This window comes from Pelmatolapia mariae, linkage group LG8 (assembly GCF_036321145.2).
Source record: "Pelmatolapia mariae isolate MD_Pm_ZW linkage group LG8, Pm_UMD_F_2, whole genome shotgun sequence".
Taxonomy (NCBI): domain Eukaryota; kingdom Metazoa; phylum Chordata; class Actinopteri; order Cichliformes; family Cichlidae; genus Pelmatolapia; species Pelmatolapia mariae.
The window spans coordinates 31,244,178-31,261,228 of record NC_086234.1 but is presented as its reverse complement, the minus strand read 5'-3'; the positions used below and the strand labels follow the sequence as shown (position 1 = coordinate 31,261,228).

At 45.1% G+C, this 17,051-nt stretch overlaps 1 protein-coding gene across 1 annotated transcript; it reads right to left on the bottom strand.

The window, feature by feature from the left end:
• Positions 1-1,319: 1,319 nt before the first annotated feature.
• Positions 1,320-16,129, bottom strand: csnk1db (casein kinase 1, delta b). The gene is made up of 10 exons (XM_063481814.1): positions 15,566-16,129; positions 12,638-12,748; positions 11,347-11,495; positions 10,936-11,164; positions 10,633-10,803; positions 10,387-10,535; positions 8,985-9,150; positions 8,127-8,266; positions 2,937-3,007; positions 1,320-2,798 (listed from the first exon to the last, which is right to left on the bottom strand). The coding sequence occupies exons 1-9, from the start codon at positions 15,639-15,641 to the stop codon at positions 2,975-2,977; spliced, it is 1,224 nt and encodes a 407-aa protein (XP_063337884.1). The 5' UTR covers positions 15,642-16,129; the 3' UTR covers positions 1,320-2,798; positions 2,937-2,974.
• Positions 16,130-17,051: the final 922 nt, after the last annotated feature.

The window sequence follows — 17,051 nt, the reverse complement described above, 5'->3', positions numbered from 1 at the left end:
TAAAGTGCTGTTTCTCATTATTTTAATGTGCTGAATCCAAACCCGACAATTAATATATCTGAGTAGCTGCTGTCTCCAAGACATTTATTTTTACACTACATGTTGTTTAGATGAGTTTTTCATATGTTTGGTAATATTTGACCTTTCTTCAATATGAAACAATAATCAGAGAAAGGTCAACACAGATTAGTCTTAATATGAAACATTAGAAAGCACAGCAGGGTTATTGCAGCCCCGCCCTCACATTGTGAGCAATGCTGTGACGTTTCTCAGTTACAATAATGTGACATAACTTCAGCTGAGCAGCTTCTGTTTGGCAGCGTTGGTGTCACTGTGTCTGTAAACAGGATAACTGGAAACAGGCGTGTAGAGTGGCCCAGTGTTAACAATCCATTCAAAGTTTGCCTGACATGCACTGAGGTCATCAAAGTCCATCCACCGTCTTCCACTTATCAGGGTCATGGGGGGCTGGAGCCTATCACAACTGTCATAGGGCGAGAGGCGGGGTCCACCCTGGACAGGTCGCCAGCCTGTGGCAGGGCTAACACACAGACAACCATTCACACCGATCCCCACTAACTGCATGTCTTTGGACTGTGGGAGGAAGCCAGAGAAAACATGCAAACTCCACACAAAGACCCCGGCCTGATGGGGTTAGGGTCCTGAGTTCGATACCCTAACCTGGAACTGAACTCAGGACAGTGCTAACCACCGTGCTGCCCGTTATCAGAGACAAATATAAATAAATGATAAGTCTTCAAAGTCAACTTGATGATTTATTGGTGGAAACTTGACAAAAAGCTTTAGAGCCTACAAACTGTGATGTGCTGTGTGTTTGTCCATTTACAGAAAATACTGTAGAAAGATTTTAAACACATCTGACCTCACTTTGACATTTCTACCTCCCTCCCAAGTATCCTTACATCAGTACTGTGAAGACAAAGTGAACGACTTACCTATAATACATGTAGTATATTATATAATAGCTCAAGCTGCCCAGTTATTACCTCCTACATGTGTTTGGAGCGATACCCTGATTTTTGCTGCACTACAAACTTTGATCTTTCATGTTGTTTCAGCTCCTTGTGTTCGCTCCTGCCTGATTCTGTTACAGAGCTGCTCTGTGTGCATTTGTTTGACTTCTCTCAGACCAACATCAGAGCACGCACACTGCTGCAGCTCCGTTTGTTTTCCTGGCTCATGTGTACACAGCAGAGATGTGATGAAGGATTCTGCAGTCTTTTCCACAGGCTACACACTGCAGAGCGTAGCAGAGCGCACAGGTTCATCCACATCAAAAACACAATAACAGCAGAGCCTTTTCACAGCAGAGATGGAGCTTTATTGCAGTCGACTGTAAGACGCATTAATATAAAAACCCAATGCAGTACTTCTGGAAAAAGAGGCACACACTCTGGTTGGTGCAGACGGTGCTGTCACAGCACCAGGATGACAGAGTCCTTCAGCTTCTCACTGACACAGCTCTTGTTGCCCTTAAGGAGGCGCAGCGACTCCAGAATCATGTTCAGACCCTTCTCCACTGGTACGTCACAAAAAAACAAACACTTTAATATTATAAATGTTTCACAGTGCAGAAACAATACAAACTCAAAAGTAAGAATATTATATATACAGTGAAAGAACTTTTGGTGAAATATACCCAATGATGTGTTTGCCCCAACATAGTGCTTCTTTGTGATAGAGCAGAGAAACCTGGGACGCTCGGGGGAAACCCAACCCCTGCAAAGGTGTCTTCTTAAGTTTAACTCACACTCAGGCTTGTATCCAGACTCCTGCGATGCATTGAAACGTGCTCTGTGCAACCTTTTGTGTTACATTTAGCTTTTTATTGCCAAAGTCCATCCCTACACCAAATCAAGACAACCTTCTGCTCTCCCAGGTGCGTCTAACATTTACGCTCGGGTTCTGCCCAAACAACCGGCTCCACGCTGCGCTGCAGGAGAAACAAGGACATCAGCTCATCTACACACCTGCAGCTCATTTACTAACTTGCAATAAGATAAAGATGTTAGCATCGCCACCATAGCAGCATAGCTATGTTACAGCTAGCCTGCTAACTTTAGCACTTTAAAAATCCTGTTTAAAAACAACAACAACACAAAAAAACAGTTTTTCACCAAAGCAAAAAGATTTACCTGCTAGCTTGAATAACGTAAAAAGAGTACATGAGTGATTTTTAGCCAACGGTAAAGAAAAGATGGAAAACAGCATGCAGCTGTAAATGTGATGTCATGCTATGAGCTGCTGTCACAGTCCCATCAGCTGCCTCTGGGCTGATGCTAGCTCACATACACGAGCAGCAGGATGCCTGCTTTAGAGTTACTCGCTAACACAAACAGCTGAATCAATCGGGAGCACGTGGGGACGGCTGTCGGCGACAACCCGAACAAATGAGAGGAAATGAAAACTGAACGTGTGAACAGTGTGCCCGCCCTCAGACCGAGACGCTCCTATTCAGAGTTCTCACTGACAAACGCGTCCAGTGAGGAAGGCTGATGCAGCGGTCCATGAGGTCCTCATGGTTTGGATCAGCCTGCTGCGGTGTCGGCTCAGCCCTGATAAACTAGTTCAAGTGGCCCCAAAAGTAAAAAGCCCTGAAAACCAACAGTCTGGATTCAGACCACAAAGGTAAATGGAAAAGCATCAGAGGGTCAGTCTGTGACTGGAGCTGGAGCCGTAGACATTATGGTGGAGATCAGGGCTTGGACTGCTTGTATTGTTGGTGCTCATTGAGGAGCTCGTAGCTGGAGACCAGTGGATGGTACCTCAGACACCACCTGAAGGAGACACAGAGCAGCAGCCAGTGTCAGAACAGACCATGATGCTCCAAAACACAGCTGTCCCCACAGCCGGCGTCCAAGACAGCAGACTGAAGAGCTGCACCAAACACGGCGTGAACACTGGGAGGGACTTACCCCGCGCTGCTGCCGTCACACGAGGACATGGCGAGCGTCTACTTGGTGTGATGCTCGTAGGGAATGCTATTCTGAGGTTGAGGGAAGAGAGAGAACAGAGTCAATATGTCAGAATCCAAACACACAACTCAGCAACACGACATCATCACACAGGCATCAGATTACAGGACAACACTCTGCAAGTACTGCTGTAATACTACTGTAACACTGCTGTAATACAACTGCTATACTGCTGTAATACTGCTGTAATACAACTGCTATACTGCTGTAATACTGCTGTACTACTGCTGTAACACTGCTGTAATACTGCTGTAATACAACTGCTATACTGCTGTAATACTGCTGTACTACTGCTGTAATACAACTGCTATACTGCTGTAATACTGCTGTAATACTGCTGTAATACTGCTGTAATACTGCTGTAATACAACTGCTATACTGCTGTAATACTGCTGTACTACTGCTGTAACACTGCTGTAACACTGCTGTAATACAACTGCTATACTGCTGTAATACTACTGTAACACTGCTGTAATACTGCTGTACTACTGCTGTAATACTGCTGTACTACTGCTGTAACACTGCTGTAACACTGCTGTAATACAACTGCTGTAACACTGCTGTAATACAACTGCTATACTGCTGTAATACTGCTGTAATACAACTGCTATACTGCTGTAATACTGCTGTACTACTGCTGTAATACAACTGCTATACTGCTGTAATACTGCTGTAATACTGCTGTAATACTGCTGTAATACTGCTGTAATACTGCTGTAATACAACTGCTATACTGCTGTAATACTGCTGTACTACTGCTGTAACACTGCTGTAACACTGCTGTAATACAACTGCTATACTGCTGTAATACTACTGTAACACTGCTGTAATACTGCTGTACTACTGCTGTAATACTGCTGTACTACTGCTGTAACACTGCTGTAACACTGCTGTAATACAACTGCTGTAACACTGCTGTAATACAACTGCTATACTGCTGTAATACTGCTGTAATACAACTGCTATACTGCTGTAATACTGCTGTACTACTGCTGTAACACTGCTGTAATACTGCTGTAATACAACTGCTATACTGCTGTAATACTGCTGTACTACTGCTGTAACACTGCTGTAACACTGCTGTACTACTGCTGTAATACTGCTGTAATACAACTGCTATACTGCTGTAATACTACTGTAACACTGCTGTAATACTGCTGTACTACTGCTGTAATACTGCTGTACTACTGCTGTAATACAACTGCTATAATACAACTGCTATAATACAACTGCTATAATACAACTGCTATACTGCTGTAATACTGCTGTACTACTTCTGTAACACTGCTGTACTACTTCTGTAACACTGCTGTACTACTGCTGTAATACAACTGCTATACTGCTGTACTACTGCTGTAATACTGCTGTAATACAACTGCTATACTGCTGTAATACTACTGTAACACTGCTGTAATACTGCTGTACTACTGCTGTAATACTGCTGTACTACTGCTGTAATACAACTGCTATAATACAACTGCTATAATACAACTGCTATACTGCTGTAATACTGCTGTACTACTTCTGTAACACTGCTGTACTACTTCTGTAACACTGCTGTACTACTGCTGTAATACAACTGCTATACTGCTGTAATACTGCTGTACTACTGCTGTAACACTGCTGTAATACAACTGCTATACTGCTGTAATACTGCTGTAATACAACTGCTATACTGCTGTAATACAACTGCTATACTGCTGTAATACTGCTGTACTACTGCTGTAACACTGCTGTAACACTGCTGTAATACAACTGCTATACTGCTGTAATACTGCTGTAATACAACTGCTATACTGCTGTAATACTGCTGTAATACAACTGCTATAATACAACTGCTATAATACAACTGCTATACTGCTGTAATACTGCTGTACTACTTCTGTAACACTGCTGTACTACTTCTGTAACACTGCTGTACTACTGCTGTAATACAACTGCTATACTGCTGTAATACAACTGCTATACTGCTGTAACACTGCTGTAATACAACTGCTATACTGCTGTAATACTGCTGTAATACAACTGCTATACTGCTGTAATACTGCTGTACTACTGCTGTAACACTGCTGTAACACTGCTGTAATACAACTGCTATACTGCTGTAATACTGCTGTACTACTGCTGTACTACTGCTGTACTACTGCTGTACTACTGCTGTACTACTGCTGTAACACTGCTGTAATACTGCTGTAATACAACTGCTATACTGCTGTAATACTGCTGTAATACTGCTGTAATACAACTGCTATACTGCTGTAATACTGCTGTAATACAACTGCTATACTGCTGTAATACAACTGCTATACTGCTGTAATACTGCTGTACTACTGCTGTAACACTGCTGTAATACTGCTGTAATACAACTGCTATACTGCTGTAATACTGCTGTACTACTGCTGTAATACTGCTGTACTACTGCTGTAATACAACTGCTATACTGCTGTAATACTGCTGTAATACAACTGCTATACTGCTGTAATACTGCTGTAATACAACTGCTATAATACTGCTGTAATACTGCTGTAATACAACTGCTATAATACTGCTGTAATACAACTGCTATACTGCTGTAATACTGCTGTAATACTGCTGTACTACTGCTGTAATACAACTGCTATAATACTGCTGTAATACTGCTGTAATACAACTGCTATACTGCTGTAATACTGCTGTAATACTGCTGTAATACTGCTGTAATACTGCTGTAATACAACTGCTATACTGCTGTAATACTGCTGTAATACAACTGCTATACTGCTGTAACACTGCTGTAATACTGCTGTACTACTGCTGTAATACAACTGCTATACTGCTGTAATACTGCTGTACTACTGCTGTAACACTGCTGTAATACTGCTGTAATACAACTGCTATACTGCTGTAATACTGCTGTAATACTGCTGTAATACTGCTGTAATACTGCTGTAATACTGCTGTAATACAACTGCTATACTGCTGTAATACTGCTGTAATACAACTGCTATACTGCTGTACTACTGCTGTAATACTGCTGTAATACAACTGCTATACTGCTGTAATACTGCTGTAATACAACTGCTATACTGCTGTACTACTGCTGTACTACTGCTGTACTACTGCTGTACTACTGCTGTACTACAACTGCTATACTGCTGTACTACTGCTGTAACACTGCTGTACTACTGCTGTAACACTGCTGTAATACAACTGCTATACTGCTGTAATACTGCTGTAATACAACTGCTATACTGCTGTAATACTGCTGTACTACTGCTGTAACACTGCTGTAACACTGCTGTAACACTGCTGTAACACTGCTGTAATACAACTGCTATAATACTGCTGTAATACAACTGCTGTACTACTGCTGTAATACTGCTGTACTACTGCTGTAATACAACTGCTATACTGCTGTAATACTGCTGTAATACAACTGCTATAATACTGCTGTAATACTGCTGTAATACTGCTGTAATACAACTGCTATACTGCTGTAATACAACTGCTATACTGCTGTAACACTGCTGTAATACTGCTGTACTACTGCTGTAATACTGCTGTAATACTGCTGTACTACTGCTGTAATACAACTGCTATACTGCTGTAATACTGCTGTACTACTGCTGTAATACTGCTGTAATACTGCTGTAATACTGCTGTAATACTGCTGTAATACAACTGCTATACTGCTGTAATACTGCTGTACTACTGCTGTAATACTGCTGTAATACAACTGCTATACTGCTGTAATACTGCTGTAATACAACTGCTATACTGCTGTACTACTGCTGTACTACAACTGCTATACTGCTGTACTACTGCTGTACTACAACTGCTATACTGCTGTACTACTGCTGTAACACTGCTGTACTACTGCTGTAACACTGCTGTAATACAACTGCTATACTGCTGTAATACTGCTGTAATACAACTGCTATACTGCTGTAACACTGCTGTACTACTGCTGTAACACTGCTGTAACACTGCTGTAACACTGCTGTAACACTGCTGTAATACAACTGCTATACTGCTGTAATACTGCTGTACTACTGCTGTAATACTGCTGTACTACTGCTGTACTACTGCTGTAATACAACTGCTATACTGCTGTAACACTGCTGTAATACTGCTGTAATACAACTGCTATACTGCTGTAATACTGCTGTACTACTGCTGTAATACAACTGCTATACTGCTGTAACACTGCTGTACTACTGCTGTAACACTGCTGTAATACTGCTGTACTACTGCTGTACTACTGCTGTACTACTGCTGTAATACTGCTGTAATACTGCTGTAATACAACTGCTATACTGCTGTACTACTGCTGTACTACAACTGCTATACTGCTGTACTACTGCTGTACTACAACTGCTATACTGCTGTACTACTGCTGTAACACTGCTGTACTACTGCTGTAACACTGCTGTACTACTGCTGTAACACTGCTGTAATACAACTGCTATACTGCTGTAATACTGCTGTAATACAACTGCTATACTGCTGTAATACTGCTGTACTACTGCTGTACTACTGCTGTAACACTGCTGTAACACTGCTGTAACACTGCTGTAACACTGCTGTAACACTGCTGTAACACTGCTGTAATACAACTGCTATACTGCTGTAATACTGCTGTACTACTGCTGTAATACTGCTGTACTACTGCTGTAATACTGCTGTACTACTGCTGTAATACAACTGCTATACTGCTGTAACACTGCTGTAATACTGCTGTAATACAACTGCTATACTGCTGTAATACTGCTGTACTACTGCTGTAATACAACTGCTATACTGCTGTAACACTGCTGTACTACTGCTGTAACACTGCTGTAATACTGCTGTAATACTGCTGTAATACTGCTGTAATACAACTGCTATACTGCTGTAATACTGCTGTAATACAACTGCTATACTGCTGTAATACTGCTGTACTACTGCTGTAATACTGCTGTACTACTACTGTAATACTACTTTTGTTTACTAGAAACCCCCCCCCCCCAAACAAGCTAGAGCCCAGCTTTGTCGTGCGTACTTGTGCGCGTGCTTTCCTGCGTGCTCAGGTCACATGAAATATTCAGTGAGTCTCATCTTTCTGCTCATACTGTTGGTTCACACAGACTAAGCGCAGAGGGAATGTTGTACCTGTGAGGTGGACATGCGGGAGGTGTCCTGTCGCCCGGTCAGATCGGAGGATGACACGTTGATCGGAGCGCCGCGGTGCAGCCTCATGCTAACCTTTCGCTCACGCTCCATCCCGGACACTTGTCGAGGAGACGTGTTAGCTGGAGACCATAAACACATTGTACTGTGAGATGAATGAGTCCATGTTTCAAAGACTGACTGCAAAGGGCTGGAGTTCATGTTAACCTGTACACGCTTGCACCGTGGCACAGTAACATCACCTGAACCGTTAAAGAAAAGACAAACGAAGTGAGAGCACCATCACCTCCATCAAGGAGCCAGCCGCACAACAGCTGACAGATCATCAGCTGACACGCTGAGGTCACTGAGGCCACAGAAACACTACGAGAGCAGCTCCTCTTCCTCTACAGGACGTGCGCACTGCATATAAACACGTCTGGACTTTAACACCAGATTCCTACAGAGTTACAATCTGAATGCACCAGGATCAGCTCTATAAGAGCTCTACATCGTGTTTCTTTTATTTATTCTTTGGTGTTATTTCAGTTACAGCAGACAGCGTCTGAGCTGACAGGCAGGAGAAAGGAATAAAAGGAAGGAGGGAGAAAATAGAACAAAATCTAATAAAAGGATGGAGTACAAATAGAAATGCACAACGCTGCACCTGTAAGAAAAACCAACATAGAGCATCTGGAACACAGAAATATGAGAGTGCACAGACACATGTACCAACGACCTCCTTGTGGTGCGTATGGAGGAGAACACCGTCCTCTACCGACGTTGTTTCCTACATTTTTGTGCGTATTTGGGACACTTACATGTGATCTAATGATGCTAATGCAGCTGGAGTGAACTGACCTGTCTGTGAGGTGGGTGTTAGCGGGGTGGGCACTGTTCCCTCCTGGGTCCCTCGAGGGCGCCCGGGCGCAGCAGGGACTCTGGCCCCGGGGTTCCTGCTGTGCCTCAACCGGTCGTCCCGATCCCGACGCTCCCTTTCTGCTTCCTCTGCTGCACGGTTGGCTCCCTTTAGCAGGTCACAAAAGAACGGATTATGGACCCGACTGAGACTCTGCGGGTTCATTAGCGCTCTGCACGCATGCTAACCCTGTACTGTAACCATCGCGCTCACTTTGCCCGGCACAGATTAGTTTATGCTCAGCGGGCTTCTGTACTTCTCATTTTTGCACTAATGTGTGCGCTCGTGCTGGAGCTCTATTCCCCTTCATGAATCCCTCTGTCTGTTACAAAGACGCCATCACAGGACCGCGTACCAGCCTCCACACACTCATCTTACTAACGTGATAGGCTTGCCATCCTGGTTTGTCGCCAACATGGACGCGTGACAGGGCGGGACTTCCACCAGCTTTGGTCTAAAGCAAAGTAACCTCACAGTCCACGCCGAGACATCTGAACCTGAGCCACAGAAAAACAGGGTAATGAAGTATCTATTAAAACTATGACATGATCCAAACTAACAGTGCGCCCTGTTACAAACTGCAGAGCTGATCTTTAACCCTGTGTTCATGTCTATGTACGGTTTTAATACCTCTTTACATGTGAACAGAGTCGGGCATAATTAGAGGCATGGCTGCTTTGAGTGACAGGTGGATGCTGACTGCTTGTTACACCTCACTGAGCTGGACCCATCAGCTGCCTTTAAACACAGCTGTGTTGGTACTGAGCAGCTGTCAGCAGGACTCAAACAACCATTGCAGATCATTTCTAAATGATTTGTATCTCCACACAATAACAAACCAGCAGCTAACAAACGAGGAGGAGACGAGCCCTGTTTGTCAGTCTGGTCCCCAGCAGGCGCCCGTGTGTGTGATGCATCCTACTGAGACTAGCAGGTCACTAAACATCTGACCGTCCTGTAAAATGCTCACAGACGCAGCAGAGAGCAGAGAGCTCGCATGCAGGTGAGGACACACTGTGTCAGGAGACACAGTTTGCTTCAGGCTGACGTCTGTTTCTTTAACGTTAACTAATAAAGATTTCATGAATTACAAATTAACTTTCATCCATACAGAAAAAATGACTCGTGACCATCTCACAGACAAAACATTATGTACAGCTACTTCCAGTGTTGCCCTTACAGTATAAAGGGCCTCGAGGTAATCATCGTTGTGTTTGGCACTAAAGAAAAACACTGAATGATATTGCAGCTCCAACAGAACATGTCAGACCACAGGATGGAGTCACGCCTGTTACACCTGTTGGTTTTTAATGTTCTCCTGCTTCTCTGACAGCTGATACTCACAAACTTCAGCATGTTCCAGTCAAACACGTAGTCGTAGGAGAAGCCCTGTCTGTGGAACAGGTTTCTGAAGAGCTGCCGTAAGTACGAGTAATCGGGCTTGTCATCGAAGCGCAGGGAGCGACAAAAGTTCAGATAGGTGGCGAACTCAGCTGTGACAGAAAGTGGAAACAAACATGTTTCAGCCGACGTGCAGCTGGGACTCACACGGCTTCAAATAAAGGAAAGCTCTGAAGGCTGCAAACTCACAGGGGTAGCCTTTGCACAGCACCTCGATCGGCGTGGACATTTTCTTCTCACTGATGCGTTCGTACTTCTGCCTCTTGGTAGCGGCCTTCAGCCCCTGCCAAGGCAGCGAGCCCAGATTGAAATACATAAGGACGTATCCCAACGACTCAAGGTCATCGCGCCTCGACTGCTCTGTGGATACAACGAGCGAAAATAAAGATGATGAAGAGGAAACGGGTTTCACTACAGCAGCAGAATATCTCAGGTGGAATAAGGAGGAGCAGGAGAGAGGCGGACGTATAAAATGACAAACAGGCTTGTTACCGATCCCAAGATGAGTGTTGATTGAGGCGTAGCGAGCGGTGCCAGTCAGGTTCTTGTTCTCGCGGTACGGGATGTGCTGGTGCGTGCGAGCGTCTCGGTACTTTTTAGCCAGACCAAAGTCAATAATGTACACCAAGTTGCCCTTTTTGCCGAGTCCCATCAGGAAGTTATCCGGCTTCACGTCTCTGTGAATGAAGTTCTTTGAGTGAATGTACTCGATGCGACTGATCTGCAACGGACCACAAACAAAGAGACAGATTAGGTCCAATGCAGCTCGTATCTGACGCTCGGCTTCATTCGTGCATGCACGTGTGTGCACGTTTGTATGTGTGTGTGTGTGTGTGTGTGAGAGCAGCAGGTGTGTGTGCACATTTGTATGTGTGTGTGTGTGTATGTGTGTGAGCAGCTCACCATCTGGTCAGCGAGCAGCAGGACCGTCTTCAGGCTGAACTTGCGGGAACAAAAGTTGAAGAGATCCTCCAGGCTGGGTCCCAGCAGCTCCATCACCATCACATTGTAGTCGCCTTCAGCTCCACACCACTTTATTGTTGGGATGCCCACTGCAACCACACAGAAACAAATGCGTCTGCAGTCACTGTCTGATGGGTTTCTCCTGCTGGCAGCTGTCTCCACTGTCACCGCCTCCTGTGCTGCTCAGAATAAGCACACAGGGATGAAGGGCGTGTCCTCGGGGGTAAGAAAGTGCTCCTGCTCTGATACTGAAACCTGCACTCACACTCAGCAGGGCTCGTGAGGCCCACACCCACATCACATCTGCCAAAGTGTGATTCTGTCCTACTTCACTCCCTCGTTTAAATGTGGTGCTGACAAAATGAAAACTGGCGTCCTACTTGTGTACTGGTTTGGGCAGTCATTCCTACACTCTAAAGGAAACTCTGCAGCATCTCTGCAGTGTGTAAAGCCCACATGTGCCTGCAGGCAATCCTGACACGGGCTGAGCAGAACTGTCACGAGACAGCTGTGCTGTGCTGGGGTCTCCTCTCAGACCTGGATCAAGCATCAGTCAGGTCCTGGACTGCCTGTGGTGCTACCTCACAGGCTTACATCACATCCCACAGGGTGTGATTTAGACTCAGGAACGTGAGGGCCAGTCAGTGGTGTTGGTGCATCCACCATCTACACCAGCCACATGAAGGTCTGTCCTGTCCTTCTGTGGACCTGTCTCACAGTCCTGAGACTGCAGAGGGAGACCTGGAAGAGCTGGACTACCTGGTGCTGTCCCATGCTCCCAGCACTGACACGGACATGAAGGAAGAGCAAAACTGGACAGCTCAGCAGTGTGGAACGCTGCAGATTCACAGTGTTTGACTTTCTCAGTGATAATCCTGAACTGAAACGAACTTTGTGTTAAACTCTGATCATCACTGTGAGCCGTGGACCGAGCGCCACAGCACAAAACACTGGATGCTACATCCAACCCACGGGACAGTCGAGGCGTGGACTACACACAGAAACCTTCTGTGCTAAACTGCAGCACAGCGGTGGTCCACGGCTCACTCAGGTCATTCAACATGACCTTGCATTTGTTTGGTGACTAATGGGATCACTGCAATGACAGACAAGTGTCCATCACATTACACGTGGAGGAATAAAGAGAGCAGAGAGTGGGAGCAGGAAACGAGTCCTGCAGCTAACCGTGACAGAGCGCATGAGAACGAAGACACAGACAGACTGTGGTCACCTCCTCCTTGCATCATCTTGTAGATCTTGCTCTCGATGTGGAGCTGCGGATGTTTCGTCTTCACACATTCCAACTTGATCGCAACTTCTTCTCCCACTGAGATGTCTGTGCCTGGAAAAAGACCAACAAGGATACACATTAATACACACAGTGACACACACAGTGACACACACACACATAATGGAAGCCACAACATCAACAACAGTAATATGCATGGAGATGTTCCTGATGATGAGTCCTGTGGTCTCTAACATGACACGTTCTCTTTCAGAGATGTTCCTGTTTCCAGCAGCACACAGAAGGACAACAACACCTACACACTGCTGTGTAAACGTCAGTATGTCTCCTTCAAAATAAACAAAATACAAACAAATTTCATAAATCGTGACCAAGCTGGACTCACAACACTGCACCTTCAAAGTCGGTGACAGCAGAGAAACAGGAAACCACAACAAATCCCCCAAGAAGCTGCATCTTTGTCAGCTGTGGCACAAACATGCAGACCAGGGTCAGGCAGCAGACAGGTGCTCGAAGAGTGGGAAGGTGGATGCTGTGAGTGGAGCAGAAACAGGGAGCAGCATGTTCTGGAATATTCACGCCACCCTTCCAAATGCTTTTGTGACACAGCACATGTGCAGATTCTTCTCCTGCTGCAGCACCTTACCTGCTTCTTTAAAGAAAACTCAGGACCTGCCAGCCTCAGGCCCTCGGTGCACCAGCCAAACAGTATGTTTAATAATAAAAAGCCTATCATCAGTTTGCTAAACGTAACTTAAAACACAGTCAACACTAGTCACAGTGTTAGTGTAGTGGTCCTCGCGCAGTATTTGGGTGGTGCAGTGGTTCACACTGCTGTCTACCTGAAGACATTTGTGGGTTCAAAGCTGCACATTCAGCACACCCAGACCTGCCGCGCCGACATCGGCACCGTTAAAACATGTCAGCGGCGCACAAACAGAGCTTCTATCGTCTGCCTGTGAATGTGACTTCAAGGCTGACACTAACAACTCTGATGTTATTTAACTGAGACAAAAAAACGATGCTGTACTCATGCAATGATTACTGTGTAACTACATTTCCCAGTAACTTCAATCCTTCTCATAGATGGGCTGTGGAAGCTGCCATGTTACCTCGCCATCTTGAGTGCAGAGGCTAGGATGGACATGCTGTGTCACCTAATCGTGTTTTATGTATGTGGTGAGAACCCAGCAGAACCCTGCAGTGCAAGTGAACAGTCTGAATACATCCTCATGCATGTGTGAGCGTCCACGATGTTAGCGCTGACAGCTAACAGCTGCAAACACAGCAGGATCACTACCACTGCTGCCATCTAGTGGTGAGATTTCACACCCTGTAACTTTAATAAGTGCCAGCAGCATCACAGCCGTAGAAAAAACAAAGAGACACATTTACACACAGTATTTTCATTAACACACACGAACAGATCAGGATGGTGCATAATGTTTGGTGTTCCACACATTCCACATTATCTCCTGTGGATAAATCCTGAGCTCCACCGGAGTCTCAGTGTTTTCTAACAGGTGAGTTCAGTCTTGGTTCATCTTCAGCCGACTCTCCCCACTTTGGAGAGAACCACGTGGAAACCTGCGTCCACACGTTATCATTTTCAGTGGGACAACAATCGCTCCCCCATCGGGTGTGTTCATAGGACCCTACGCACCATGATGAGCTCCAACCACTCACTTTAAAGTGACGACTGAATTTCAAGGAATTAAGATAAGTGTGAATATTATTTTTAGCTCTGGCACAATGACACCTCTGAGTGTCTGTAACTAGCAGACAGCCACAAATCCAGCCTCAGGGGTCACCAGCAGCAGTAACAGGCCAACCCCTGCAGGCCCGAGGATGGACAAAAGCAGGCGCCTTCTAAACAGGGTCAGGGTGACCTTTGTTTGAAGCACACTCTCCGTCCTCACACCAGCACAGAGGGTTTAGACTTTTACATAATGCAATCCAGTAAAAAAGGTTACATTTAAAATATTTACTGTGGTAACTGATGTAAGGATGTCTCGTATGTACCTCACAGTGAGTGATACACACGATTAGCAAAACACAGCGTGCTGGACGTGACGAATTCACACTCCTAGCTCAGCATACAAGTGAAGACTAAGCTTCTATCATATCAGGTAGCATCTAAAGCTGGAGGCTGCTGGGCCTCGACCACCACGTCAGCATGTGTGAGCTTGCTGTGTGGTGCAGACATCAGTAACTTTGTGGTTCAGTCTTAGTGAATGTTGTGTTTTTGATCACATGTGTTTGTTGAAACAGTACTGCTTACTGACCCATACATGAGTGCTGTCTGTTTCATTGTAGGCGGTAACTTCTGGCTGAACCCCGCCTCCCTAAAATAAATTCAAGATGGCAGCAGCCCAGATGTTAAAATTCAAGCTACAGCCATCTTTTTATACAGTCTTTGTTCATATCAGTGGCAGGTGGACTTTGCCAGTCAGCGTGTCCTGGCTCACACTGGTGCCACTCCCTGAACCATTGATGTTATGGACTGTGGTCACAGTGGGCAACCCTTTGAACAGCACAGACTGAAGAAATTCCCACACGGAGTGGACAGTGTGGCTGTACGGTTACACACATGTGTAACACAAAGGCTAACAGATATGTTCTGCATTAAGACCTGCGCAGTACACACAGTAGCAGTACACACAGTAACAGTACACACAGTAGCAGTACACACTCTTCCTCGTTTTGTTCCTTGTTGTTTCCGTACTTTCAGGCTATTGTATCATCCCCCCCCCCCCCCCCCCCCCTCTGCCTCGGGTTAAACACCACACACGGGTAACAAACAGTATATGTTACGTAGACCCGGAAGTCCTGCAGCGGTGACCTAATCTTCCCTTTCTGAAGCGCAGCAGTGTTTTGAACGGTACGTTTCAGGTGACAGCTTCCACTCACCTAAGTAGATGTCCCCGAAGGACCCACTCCCGATCTTCCTGCCCAGCCGGTAGCGGTTGCCCACTCTCAGCTCCATGTCCGCGGTGCTCTTTGACACAGCGCTCCTGATCTTAGTTATGAAGCACTTCTCCTGTTGTATGAAGGAATATTAGAGCTTTGAGCCCATCGGTGTACACAGCCCGGTCCCTTTCGATCTCTTCCTGTAACAGCGCAGGTTTCACCATCCCTTTTTTCTCTTTCTGACCACCGGAAGTCTGTAATATCGGTATGGCCCGGTACCGTGAAACGCGTAGTCTATGCTCTCCGTAGTTTGGGGGCCACTGTGATCCCAAACTTAACGATGGACTCCGATTATTCGGATCCAACTCCAGACAGCTGAACGGGTACGCACCGTCTCCCAGTCTGTGAAAGCTGTCACTCGCTGCTGACGTCACTTCCCCTAGCAACTACAGGCAGATGTGGAAAAACATGTCAAAGTGAACTCGACACTTACTCACATGTCCTCATACAGACACGGAAACCCAAACACACGTTGGAGCACAGTAAAGCGCTGTGATTACACGGAAGCAGAGCGCGTGAAGCCGCTCGCTCTTATCACAGTTCATTTTGCTTCTTTGTGTCGAACAGAGTCCAGCAGACACACAGTCTGTGTATATAACAGCATTATTGTGGTGAATGTTTGCGGGACACGCCCACAGGTCTGTTGCTGTTTTCTGATTGGCTCAATGTGGACCGACCACAAGTTTTTTTTCATTGGCTGTTAGGAAGCCTCTCACATGGCAGGAGTGTGTTTTTAAAGTTAGGTAACCCGCCCTCACGTGTACGCCAATGCGCTGTCTGCAAGCTGCATTCAAGTCCTGTAAGAATGCGTGTTTTTATCGCTTCATCCCGCCTCACAGTTCACAGGCTGAGCTTTAAATATAAAATACATTCTGGGTGAAAATACTCCCTCCATGTGAAGGGTCCATGTAAAAGAAGAAAAAACCCAAATGATTGTTGACCACACAAGAAATGCAAAAATTAGCCAAGCAATGCAGCAAAGTTATAACACCAATGGCAACGTAATAATAATCATATAATGACCAATGATATATATTTTTAAAATGTATTTTCCATGGCTGACAGCAGGTGCTGTAAAATAGATCTTACAGTCAGTGCAGATTTGAGGGTGAATGTCTGCAGCTCTGTGAGTTGCTCAGTGAGCCAGCATCCCGTGGATGCTCCGAGGAATCACCCAGGAACAAAATGCTAACTTTCCTTTTACTCTCTATTTCAAACTGTGACAATAACTCACTCAAGGACAGAATGTACAGGTGATCATAGGGCCAAACAAATACAATTTATTGGCATACTTTTACTTCTGTTTAAAAAGTCTTTTAACGTTATAATATTTAGTAAGATAAAGTAATGCATTTTAATTACACAAAGGTGACAAAATCACTCTCTCATAACCAAAACACTGCTACTAGCTGTATGGGACATTTAT

Coding starts and splice junctions, on each gene's coding strand:
- csnk1db (XM_063481814.1), bottom strand. CDS start 15,641: ATGGAGCTGAGAGTGGGCAACCGCTACCGGCTGGGCAGGAAGATCGGG. Junction 12,749..15,565: donor CTTCGGGGACATCTACTTAG/GTGAGTGGAAGC, acceptor GTCTTTTTCCAG/GCACAGACATCTCAGTGGGA. Junction 9,151..10,386: donor ACTGGAACATGCTGAAGTTT/GTGAGTATCAGC, acceptor GACCTGCTAAAG/GGAGCCAACCGTGCAGCAGA.